The sequence below is a fragment of the Dasypus novemcinctus genome, chromosome 24 (assembly GCF_030445035.2).
Source record: "Dasypus novemcinctus isolate mDasNov1 chromosome 24, mDasNov1.1.hap2, whole genome shotgun sequence".
Classification (NCBI taxonomy): Eukaryota; Metazoa; Chordata; class Mammalia; order Cingulata; family Dasypodidae; genus Dasypus; species Dasypus novemcinctus.
In genome coordinates, this window is record NC_080696.1 from 34,440,807 (window position 1) to 34,452,980 (window position 12,174).

Genomic DNA, 12,174 nt, shown 5'->3' on the forward strand with positions numbered 1-12,174 from the left:
AGAGCACGAAATTCACCAACAATGGAAACCAAATGGTGGGTGTGTGAGGAAGAAGATAAAGGACTGGAGCAGGAATGCTTAGGCTCCACTCCAGCTCCTCTCACCCTTTGAGCTCAGTTTCCCCCCTGTAAGAGGGAGTGCTCATCCTCTCTTCCCAGGGGGTCATGAGCTTCTGTGAGATGCTGTGTGGACAACATCGAGACAGCTCAGCAAACTCTCGCCTTCGGCCTTGCTTTTGACGTTATTACTAGCTAATGACTTGAGTTCTGGCTTGGCCAAATCTCTGCGTCTTTAGACAAGTCTCAGTTTCCTCCCCTGTAAATGAGGAGCAGGGAATCCTCCCAGGGTTGTTGGGAGGACGTGTGGCCCCTGGAATGTGACTGTCCTGCAGCAGGGGCTTAGAAAACACAAGACCCCTGCTCTGGAATTGAGGGACAACCCAGAGGTAAGGAAGTCAGATTCAGTTTTACTCTTTTGACACTTTGGGAGCAAGAGTCCTCAGGTCAAAGAAAAGAACTGGGCCAGGAATGGGAAAGGGCTCAGATTGGAGACAGAGGGTCCTGCCCAGGCTGCTGCCTGCCTCCCTGCTGTTCCGAACACCATCTTCCAGGCCATCTCAGAGCATGGGACCCTGTTCATAAAGCCATGAAGTCTTGAGTAACATCCCCATCTCAAGTTTTCCTCTGTTTAATTTGTCAACCAAGTGGCCTAGCCAGGCAACCTGCTAATGCGATTGGCAATTATTTACTTTGGAGAGCCCTGAAAAACACCACCATACTGTAGACTTTTGAAAGATCTAGAAATCCATCATCTGATCAAACATTTCCTGATCCCCACCCTATAAAAGAGGCTGCCTCTTAGGCCAACACAGCAGGAGAGAGAAGAGGCGACCAAGGCAGCTGTAAGACTTCTCTGAAGTCCAGGTGAGCCCTGCCTGCTCCTCTCCCCTCTCTTCCCTGGGTGGCAGGGATGCCAGGGCTCCTCGCTGCCAGACAGGTTGGCAGACTGCACAGAGGGTCCCTCACCTCTGTGGAAGTTCATCACTTCCAGGAAGCAGTACTTCTTTTGGCCAATTGCAGGTGGGGGGTAACCATTCACTCTGCTTTCTGAGGAGGCTGGTCACATTGATGTAGAAATGTTCTACAGCAGGCAATTTCATGGCAATAGGAAGCACGTGGCTGCAAGGGTAAACATCTAAATTTTCGAGGATAGAACTCTCTCATGGAGTGCTATTCATATCCTAAATCAAAATCTCAAAGGCAAGAGTCTTAAACTGAGGTTGCCAATGAGGTTTCAGAGCATTCAAGAAGCTTCTAAATTATCTACCCAACTTTGTATATTAGGATGCATTTTTCCAGGAGTAGGGCTCCTTAGCTTCCATTGGATCTTAAAGTCTGCTGCCCAAAAAAGGTGCAGAACCCTCGATGAAAACTTACCTCCCCAGAAGGGTCCGAACTGGTTCTTTGGACGCAAAAGACCTCTTGATCACAACTGACCACAATAATGATGGAGCTCAGGCTAAATCGGCCAGTTGGTCAATTTTGCCCAAATCAGCCAGTCATCTCCAAAGTATAGGGATCAGCTCTGGTTTCTAATGTCTTTGCTGGCTACCAAATCAGCCTGTGAGAAGATTAACCATATCTGGGAAAGGGCTGGAGCAAAAATAGCCCAATCTCAGAGGCTGTCCAAGAAGTTCATCCAGGTCAGCTTGAGAGAGAGGAGAAAGGCATAAAAAGACAATGTGTATGGGTGGACGTTTGCATGTGGGGAGAGGTGACTGTTAGGAGACCTGCCACTGATTTGCTGTGTGACCTTGGGAAAATCACTACTCCTCTCTGGACCCCTGGTTCCCATATGCAATGAAGGCTTTCGATGGCTCCAGGTGTTCCTCGATGCAGGCCTGGGTGAGATGGTGGTTACAGCTGTGAGGGTTGTGACAAAGATTAAGTCAGTTACCGAGTGGAAAGCACTCAGCCTGGCAGAGAAATCCTTGATCTCAGCAGCTGTTACTATTCACTGCCTGGTGTTCTAGGGAGCAGACAAATGAGAGACCACCCCATCCCAGGTGGGCAGGGGCAGGGGTCTATAGAATCCTCTCTCATAACTGTACCATACGAGACCCGTCATTCTCACCACAGGTACTGAGAGAGAAGATGTTTCAAGTTGGAGGCCTCGTTGTCTTCTGCGGGCTGCTGGCCCAGACCACAGCCATGCTTGATGGCATGGCAGGCTTGGCTTTGCTCCCGGGGCTTCCGCTCCCCATGCAGGATCGAAGCACGGGGGATCTGTCCCAAGAAAATATGCCCCAGGGCCCGGTTCCATCCATGGATGCAGCCCCGGCTTTGCCCACCGTCCCCTCAGATCTTGCTGGAGACTTTAAAAGTGGTAAGTTAGAGTCTGACCTCTTTCCAGTATCACAGGGGTGGGCAGGAGGTCAGGGGTAACAGTCAAGTGGTGGGAGGACAGGGATGAGTGAGGGCTAGAGATGGAGGATCTGGAATCATCAGCTCTGTCCCCGGGGACCCTTATTTCCATTTCCAGCTCTCAGCAACTGCTTGCTCTCTGGGAATCTGTTGGACAGTATCAAAAGCCTTCCACTCCTGGACATCGTGAAAGCTCAAGGAAGCTCTTCGACTGGCCTGCTTGGGGGTCTGCTTGGGGGCGTGACCTCCATTCTGAACGGTCTCATTGAGTGAGTTGCCCTGAAATAGGACCTTGGCATCCACCAGGGAACACCAGTTGGAGACAGGGCCCTGGAGAGAAAGGGGAGCAGCCTGAACACAGGGCCAGGACTTGGTCTTGAAAAGCTTCTCACGATCTGGGGGGCCCACCAGCCCTCTTGTACTAGTCCTTGTCCCTAGTTCTGAAGTACATCCTGGGTCTCCTCATGACATCCTTAGAGTTTAATCCTCAGTTTACAGATGGAAAAACTGGGGTCCAGAAAGGTGCCAGTGCTCACACAATTAGAGTGATATAGAGCCAGGAACCGAGTTCTAATCTACCTAAGTCCAAAGCCAAGGTTCTTTCCACTATGCCACAGTAATGTTGTTCTCCCCACCGGTGAAATCTCTTCAAAGAGAGGTAACATTTAGTGTCAGCAATGAAGTGTAAGTTGCCCTTCATGATTATCTTGGTAGTATGACTAAGAACAATGTGATGCCATGGAATGGGCATGTGGAGGTTCACGTGAGATGCCCGAGAGCTCTCTAAAGAGGAATCCATAATGAGAATGCTTGATACATTCTGTTGGGAGGACTGGAAAGTGAAAATCACCTAAACAGTGACTGGCTCAGAGAAGAGATGCAGTTCCATTCTTTCTTTATTCTCCCTAACATCCCTCCCCTGAATCCCATAATAAACATTGTTAACTACCACTGAAGGTCATGGCAGGATGAGTGACACCTACTAAAGTTTTTAGTCCTGTTGCCCCTACATGTCCACTCATCCACTTACCCATCCTTCCTTCCATCTCACCACTTACTCTTTCTTCAATGCACTCATACATCAGTCTACTCACACTCTCATCAATCTACTAATTCAACAAATATAGAGTAGCTCCTTTCTTTTTAAGATTTCTTCATAAGTTAGATATGCAAAACACAAACATAAGCCAGATAAGGTCCCTGAAATACTTCACGGACTTGTAAGGAGGAGAGGGCCATGTCTGTATCAGGATCTGCCCAAGTACGGAGGTTGGGAAAGACTGACATGTGATTCAGAACCCGTGTAGCTTTTGCTTCAGACTTTCCTTCTGGGAGATGCTGGGTTAAAGGTGGCTTCTGTCCTTAATGGGTTTGGGGGATGGTAAACCTTATGTTTCTCTCTGGACAGTTTGAAGGTCACTGATGCCCAGCTGCTGGAACTTGGCCTTGTTCAGAGTCCTGATGGTCACCGTCTCTATGTCAACATTCCTCTGGGCCTGAATCTCAGTGTGAAGCCGTGAGTGGTCCCCCAAGGGGGATGGGAGGATGCCTTACCGTGGGACAACCTTACGGTCATGGGTAGCCAAAAAGAGGGAGTTGGGATCTACAGACCTGAGCTTCCAAATTTATTGTTATGTTGAATTAGTTGGGAGCCTCACTTGACCTCTTTGAGCATTGGTTTCCCCTACTGGGAAATACGATGATGACAGCTGTGGGCAAAATGGAGTGAGCTGAGCCTGGCATTTCTGTTGAGGAGAAAATACCTTCTTCCTTGGAGTGTGGTGGGGCCAGATACCAACAGAACCATCTCCTTTGCAGGTCCCTGTTGGGAACTCTATTGGACTTGGCTGTAAAGCTGAACATCACTGCAGAACTCTCAGTTGTGCAAGATGGGCAGGGGAGCCACTTGGTCCTTGGTGACTGCACTCACTCCCCTGGCAGTCTGAGTATCTCCCTGCTTAATGGGTGAGGCTGGAATTGATGGCTTCTCCTATGCAGAGGTAACGGGGTGGAATGATAGATGGATGGGTGGAAAGATGAAACAGTGGGAGGATAGGTGAATGGGATGATGGAGAAATGGTAAGATGGACAGGTGGGAGGATGGAGGAAGGGCTGGCTGGCTGGATGGTTGGCTGGTTTTTATGGATGTTTTTATGGATGGAAGGCAGGATGGGCATATAGATGAAGGGGTGAATGGATGGGTAATAGTCATTTATTCCTTCTTAGGTCAGGCCAACCAAATTTATACTGCACTGGGCAATAAGAGATCTGGGTGTCAACCTCGATTCTAAGAGGGGAGTGGGAAAATATAGAGGACTTCCTGAGTGAATTTCAATGCTGACCCTAACTCTGGGTCTCAACTTACTTTTCTATAATATGGAAGCAAATTATTGATAGAATCCATCAAGATCATTGATGTAAATGACCTTTGTCTCAGTAAGGGGTAAAATGACTATGGAAAACTAACTAGCTTGCTTCATGTTATGACAGTTGCCTGTCAGCTTCATGTTATGATAGTGCCTGTCACACAGGGAGACTGAATCATGTAGAATATGCAAGAGTCATCCTCATCATGGCTAACATTTACTGATCACACAAAGCATATACTTCACATGTGTTATCTTGCTGTATCTTCATGATAATCATGTGCTAAGCACTTTTCATTCATGTATGGGATTCTACAAAGCATTATATTGAACACCTACTATGCTACGGAACTGTGCATTTGGTCACCATGTATCTACTGTGTGAACACCTGTGTAGGGCCTAACTGCCCCTTGAAGGGTCCTGTTTGTGTTCTCCCCTCACATGGGTGTGATGGACAAGGTCCAGTTCCAGTTGTTTAGGGCTGAGGTGAAGTGGGCAGATTGGCCCCTCTGAGGACCTCTCCATCTCAACCCCGGGCCTCTACAGGAGCCACATCATACTATGGCTTTTGTCTTTCAGATCTGTTCCCGTCGTTCAAAATCTTATTGACACCATCACTGGGATCTTGACTGGCGTGCTTCCTGAACTGATACAGGGCAAGGTAAGTGGCACAAATGGAAGTCTCCCAATCCTTGAATTTTAAGGTTTCTCAGTTTGAAAGAGACCCTAAGGAAAGCTAATCTGAGCCCTTCAGTTTGATAAGTAAATTCCATCCATCAATCTGTTCATTAACAAATTGGTCCAGGTTTCTTCCTTCCATCCTTCAAAATACATTCATTGGTTCCTGCTCTGGACCAGGTTCTGCACTCATCCACACGGTAGCTAAAATTGGCACCTGCCCCAAGAAACTCCTTGTCCAGCTCTATATGGCCACAGACAAGCAGTCATCAAGCTTATGCTTGGGTAGCCCCTATAAACATAAAAAAAAAATTCACCCCTTCCAGAGAATTTCACCGTGTTTAGAAACACATGTGGTATCAGAGAGTGAACACTGGATATGTTGTGTGATTTTGGGCCCTTTGCAACTCCCTCACGGCTTTAGTTTCTTCTGTGCCTAATCTGGAGATGTGATCTGAGGGAGTCTAGAATGAAACACTTCTAGCCACAGAAAAGTCATAGAAAATCTCCCCCGCAGAATCCTCTTTGGGATGCTGTTGCTCTTAGGGTCTCCCTACAGGTGCCTGTGCTTAACATCCCTCTCTGCTTTGTCTCTGAATCAGGTGTGCCCTCTGGTAAATGGCATTCTCAGCAAACTGGATGTCACCCTTGTGCATAATATTGTCGGTAAGTACCAGCTCCCAAACCCTCCCTACCTATCCCTCTGCAGGAACAATCACTTCCGCCAGGGAACTTTGTCCCTGCAAACCAAAGGATAACCACCTTCCTCTGGCCACAAATCTGCCCTACTTTAGTTTTCAGCCTGAACTATCCAGATCATTTTGAGGTATAGAACCTCTCCCCCGAAATGGCCCCTGCACTGAGAACAGCAGAGCTGGTTGGTGGGAGGTGGCTGTGCTCACCTGGATCTACAAAACGTATATCCCCTGGCTTCTGGCCTGGCGGGAATGTGGGGTACACTGCACTGCTTTGCACTAAGACCACCACTCTGAAATGTTTGTTTTTTTTCCCCCCAGACATGCTGCTCAGTGGAACTCAAATTGTCATCAAGATCTAAGCCTTCCATCTAGGGTCCCAGCCTCAACAAAGCTGGTGAGTTCTGATGAATGGACCCGATGATTCTGCCCCACCCCAACATCCCCAGGAGTTGTGGGGAGGAGACAGTAGGGGACACGGCACAGTGACAGCCAACTAGAGAGAGGGAGGTGGCACAGCAACACAGCTGCGATGCAAACACACGTGGCCATGGATACACACAGAGGAACACACATAAATGCCCAGACCAACACTTGGCCACTCAGACAGACACACAGATGCACACACTGTCTCACCCGCACACTCACATATGTGTTCACACATGCAGACTCACTACACTCCATTTCACATGGACACACGGACACACACACGGCCTACCCTGTGGCTGAGACATGACCCCTAGCGCCAGGGTCTCAGTCTTCTTCCCTCTGTCTGGAGGCCAAAATCAATATGTATCAGTGACCTTGATTTTCCAATCTGACTGAGGTCCTCTCCCAACAGGACCATTTTCAGCTGCTCATCCGACTTCCTGCCCTGCCCACAGGTGACTCGTGTCCTGAGATTAACATGGCCACAATGTTGGGACCAATGAGGCCTTTTCTTCATGAGACCTGCTCCCCCTCCTTGCCAACCAATCATGTGCTCCATTCCATGTTCCTCATCAAATAAAGTCACTTTTCTTGGCACTGGGAGCCTTGCCATGTGTCATCATTACATTGGGACTAATAAATTTAGAAGAACCTTGGACTGGGAGGTTATGGCCATAGGATTACATTGAAGATCTTTAAGGTCTTAAGCAGGACAAACTCTTCTTATGAGTGCGGATTACAGAATGATTGCTGTTTTGCCCTTGGAAGGGTGGACATGGGGGTTGGGGGCAGATGCCATGATCTAGACAAAGATGAAAATGCCATGTACCATACAAGGAAAGAGCAGATTTGAGGGGTGGTCAGGGGGCAGGACTGGAATATGTGGTGTGGGTGGCTCCCATGCATGTCGCAGGTTGGGGAGCCCCAGGGTAATTGGGAATGTGGAAGGAAGAGTGGATTCTAACAGGAAGATGACACCTTTAGCTGTGGCCACTCTGTATGGAGGTGCCTGGGAGACCCCAAAGGAGACGTCCTGTAAGATGCTGAATACATGTCACCGACCACTGCTCTTTAGCTTCCTTGAATCCAGCCTTTACTGGCTTGTTCCCTAAGCAAGGGGATGATAAAGATGGCATGGAAAAAGTATTGGAGGAAGGACAGACTGGTTCCGAGCGGTCAGTTCTGAAAGGCTTGAGAAAGACAGGCCTAGAGAAAAGGAATTTTAAATAAAGAGATTGTCAATGCGCTGGATAAGAGTCACTTTTTTGGAGGAAGAAGCCTAATTTTAAGGAGAAAAGGACAGGAAGTGAGGAAGCTGAGATTATAAATGTAGACAAGATGTCTAATCCCAAAGGGGAACAAAACAGGGATGATGCACCCATTCCCTACCCTGCTGAACATCTGTCACTGCTTCCAGATCTTCCACTATCTTCACCTAGTGTTGTCCCAACTAATAAGGCATTGTGGAAGGAAGACAGTCGTTGGGTTTAGAACAGCAATAAGGTTTATTGTGGGAAACTCCCATGCATCTTCTGGTGAATATTTAATGGAGGAAGCATCCTCCACCCTGGCAGAAGGAGAAGACCATTGAGCCTAAAATGAGACACTCAATTCGAGGAAGCAGCTCAACGATTATGTGAACATCTCCCTAGACAGTGACCTCAACTGCACAAGGAGCTTCCGGGCAAGAAACCAGCAGTCAGGACCTGATTTTGCTTGGGTCATGTCCTTTCTGGGTAGGAATTAGGTCAGCACTGAAAGCCCCCCTCAGCTGAGGCTCTCAGGATCCACGGGGAGAAGCAGAGGCACACACGTACCCAGGAACGTCATCACAGGACGTGCTGCCTGCTGTCCATGCTGCCTGACTCTCTTCCTGCCTGGGCACCCATCCACAGCCCACCTCTGGGCACCATAATCCCACCGTTCACCCGGACTTCTCATAGGCGTGTCTTCCCCCTCCCCTAACAATTCCAATTCCTACTTAACTAGTATAAGATGCCCCTGGATACAAATCATTCTTTCAGGTGGCCAGATTAATCAAAACATACTTAGGACTTTTAACGTGTGACAACTGTTTCACATTTCAAAAACCACTGTGAGAAGCTTTCAGTGAAAATAGCAGAGTAAAGACCTCTGCAAATTCTCTTTTCCCTAAAAGCAACAAGGAAACAGGCACTCACACACCAAAAACAAAACAAAACAAAACAAAACAAAAACAAAAAATGTCAGAAGTTACCTTTTCAGAACCCTGGAAATTAACCAAAGGCTCGCACCATTCCAGGAGTGTTTATTCAAGAAAAATAGCTGAATCTCGGTAAGAAGAGCCAGCCAGCCTCGTGGCATCTTAATTTACCCTAATCCCATTCCCCTCTCTCCAGCTCCATGAACCCTTGAAAATGAGCAGCCCACAATCACAGTGGAAACCAGAAGCCTGGATCTATCAGAGGGGCAGAACAGGGCTGAAGTGACATCGAAGGCTCAAACATAGAGAAGCATCATTATTTGACCACCCTGGTAGTTCTCCCGAACACCCACTCTCAAGGCTGTCTTTATTTGACCTGATTAGACCAATTCAAAAAGGATGAACAGCCTTTTCCCCAGAGGATTTGTCAAACTAAAACCACAGCAGGCTGTGGGGACATGAGGAATGGGCGAGGCAGCTGGCCTGCCAGCAGTCCCCTAAGAGCTGTCATTTTGCAGCCACCCTGCACAACATTCTCTCCAAACCCAATCCGTAGGTGCTGGGTGGCTACCATGACCTCTGGGGCCATGAGGATTCATAGCAAATGACATTTCCAGGGTTGAATCCAAGTCAAAAGTAAACAAACAAACAAAAAAACCAGACCGTCTTTGAAATCTCTAAAAACCGGTAACAACAAATCAGAAAAATCCAAATATAAGCCACTTTGGGGAAAAGTATTTTAGTTATCTGAAAATTTGTGATAGAACATTAAGGGTCTTAGAGGGCAAGTTGAAGAATTTCTAAGCAAAGTTATGAATTATCTTATTTTAAATAAAAAGGAAGCTAAATTTGCACAAACCTTGGTAGAATTTCTCCTATACAAAATCCAGAATATGTGTATGCTGCAGAAACCACTTCTCTTTATCCCAGCCATGATGGATATTCATTTATGTCTCTAGACTCACTGTCTTTAAGCAGAAGAAAATTCTTAATTGAAAAAGCTATCAAGGACCATGATTTCATACCTTCAAATAGTATATTATCAAATGTCTTATCCTGGGGAGTAAAATTTCTTCATATTGATGACATTAGATGCAACACTGAACAAAACAGAAAGGAGCTGTATCTTCAGGAAATCAAGCACTTCTGTAAGAGATGTGGGGAGAAGATCTGTTACACAGAAAACAAGAACAGGGAAGGCTGAAAAATCTTTTAGTGAAGGTCAAAGATACGAACCAAAGCCCTACAGTCCATTTATGTAGATAAACCATCTATCACCCAAAAGCCAACTCAGGTTAAACCAAGAGTCCAAACAGATGGTTATAAAAATGATGGAACCCCATTTCAGCTCCTTTTGAAAGAGAAGGAAAGAAAAGAATCTTTTGAATGTTGTTTGCAGAAATAGGGAGATTTGAAACTCACCCTCTAAGTGAGGAACACAGAAACTTGACACAGCGTAACCAGTATGGAGTTGTTGATGATATTGTATGTAAGTTTTTGATTTTGTGGAATGTGAAAGGGACATGCCTAAAAAGAAAAGAATGAAATACAGCGTTGGATCCCTTTCTCCTGTTACTACAAGAGAACACCTAGAACTGCAACTTATCTCTCAGAAGGCCTTAAGGGAAAATAAAGCTGTGCAGAAAATCAAGCAGAATTTCCTGTATAAATAAACCCAGGAACCTGCACAAAAATTTACGTATATTTCAGAACCCATCTCCCGCCCTTCAAGAGAGGACTTGATGAGGAAAAGACTAACAAATATTCTGTGTTAAATCCAGCTGAAAATGACATAAAACAGTATCTTACTCATCTACCTTTACAGAAAAAGAAACAAGGATGCAGTCTTTATTTTCTGAACATAATTTCATTTTAAATGACAGTGACGTAGGGGAAGTAAGTGCGGATCACTGTCCAGTGGGCTACAGGCCCACTGTACAATTTTCCAATTTCAGTGAGAATGACAGTGCATCTCAACTGATATAGAGTTCAGGTGCATTGTTTTTTCAGCCACGGGTCTGAGGGAAAAGGACCTGAATTCAACATTTGGTCATGATTCTGGTCTGAAAGCAATAAACAGTTCACAAGAGCACCTAACAATTCTGGCAAACACTCATGCCATAGCCCTCCTGTGGAACCGAATGAATGTGACATCAAGGTTTTTACCAGAAGGTTTTACCAGAAGGATTTACCTTCTGGTAAAATCCATTGGAAAGCGAACATATTATTAGAAGAAATAAAATAGAAAATCTGGAACCAAATGTGGAATCAGACAAGAAGAGAACTGAGTTTCTCACTCCACAAGAAGAAAACTGAAATTTGTAGTTCAGTCATACAATCTTTACTGTGCTTATTTCAAACCAGTGAAGAAAAATCAGAATTTTTGAGTTTCACCAGCTATACCAAAAACAGCGGCACATGTGATGTTACAGATATCTGGGAAGAAGATTGAAATAATCTGCTGTCAATGTTTTCCTCTTTCCCTTCCACTTCTACATTTACTGGCTTTTAGACTTTAAAAAATGTATACTTTTCATTAGTGGTAAGAATCATATTCTTGAAATTTTTACACTATGTATTAAAATTCTTAGAATTTTTGCCAACTTTGCTTACAGAACCAAATATAAACATTACCAATAAAGGTGATGATTGCATTTTTCTACAAAATTGAATACTTGTTATAGAGAAATTGTAGAATAAACTGACTCATCTTATTTTGCATATGTTCATAATATTTATTATGAGTAACAACAATATAGTTTGTTTTATGTCATGGAATACTAATTTCAAGTGAAATTAGCATGAATTTAGATATTCTAATTATATCTAATGTCTATGAACTAGAGTCCAAGATAGTATGATAGGATCACATATAAAAACCTAAATTTCCTACAGAAAGGAACAAATGACTCATTTTTATGTCTGGATTCAGAAAATCATTATTACCAAAAACATTGACACTTTTACGTTATTACTTGGTTGAGAAACTGGATATACTTTATATTGAGGCAATATTTATTTATTTATTTTTGATGTTTTTTTTTTGATTGATTTTTTTTGTCTTTATTCATTTTTTTAATATTACATTAAAAAAAATGCGGTCACCATACACCCCCCAACCCCATCACCCCACTACTCCCCCCCATAGCAACATTCTCCTCCATCATCATGAAACATTCATTGCATTTGGTGAATACATCTCTGAGCATCGCTGCACCTCATGGTCAAAGGTCTACATCATAGCCCACACTCTCCCATGGTCCACCCAGTGGGCCATGGGAGGACATACAATGTCTGGTAACTGTCCCTGCAGCACCACTCAGGACAACTCCAACCCCCAAAAATGCCCCCACATCACATCTCTTCCTCCCACTCCCTATCCCCAGCAGCCACCATGGCC

General features: G+C 45.2%; 1 protein-coding gene and 1 pseudogene across 2 annotated transcripts; both read left to right on the forward strand.

Moving 5' to 3' along the window:
- Window positions 1-843: 843 nt before the first annotated feature.
- On the forward strand, window positions 844-7,193 carry LOC101430686 (BPI fold-containing family A member 1). Of its 2 annotated transcripts, none has more exons than XM_058287407.2 (9): window positions 844-923; window positions 2,139-2,385; window positions 2,542-2,692; window positions 3,832-3,939; window positions 4,242-4,388; window positions 5,370-5,451; window positions 6,071-6,134; window positions 6,485-6,560; window positions 7,005-7,193. In XM_058287407.2, exons 2-8 carry the CDS (start codon window positions 2,154-2,156, stop codon window positions 6,523-6,525), a joined length of 825 nt encoding a protein of 274 aa, XP_058143390.1. In that variant the 5' UTR covers window positions 844-923; window positions 2,139-2,153; the 3' UTR covers window positions 6,526-6,560; window positions 7,005-7,193. The 2 variants fall into 2 exon arrangements, with proteins under 2 accessions (XP_058143390.1, XP_058143391.1); XM_058287408.2 differs by having other exon boundaries at window positions 7,048-7,193.
- A 2,153-nt stretch (window positions 7,194-9,346) lies between these two features.
- Window positions 9,347-10,040, forward strand: LOC101435053 (protein DBF4 homolog A pseudogene; annotated as a pseudogene).
- Window positions 10,041-12,174: the final 2,134 nt, after the last annotated feature.

Coding starts and splice junctions, on each gene's coding strand:
- LOC101430686 (XM_058287407.2), top strand. CDS start 2,154: ATGTTTCAAGTTGGAGGCCTCGTTGTCTTCTGCGGGCTGCTGGCCCAG. Junction 2,693..3,831: donor ATTCTGAACGGTCTCATTGA/GTGAGTTGCCCT, acceptor CTCTCTGGACAG/TTTGAAGGTCACTGATGCCC. Junction 3,940..4,241: donor CTGAATCTCAGTGTGAAGCC/GTGAGTGGTCCC, acceptor TCTCCTTTGCAG/GTCCCTGTTGGGAACTCTAT.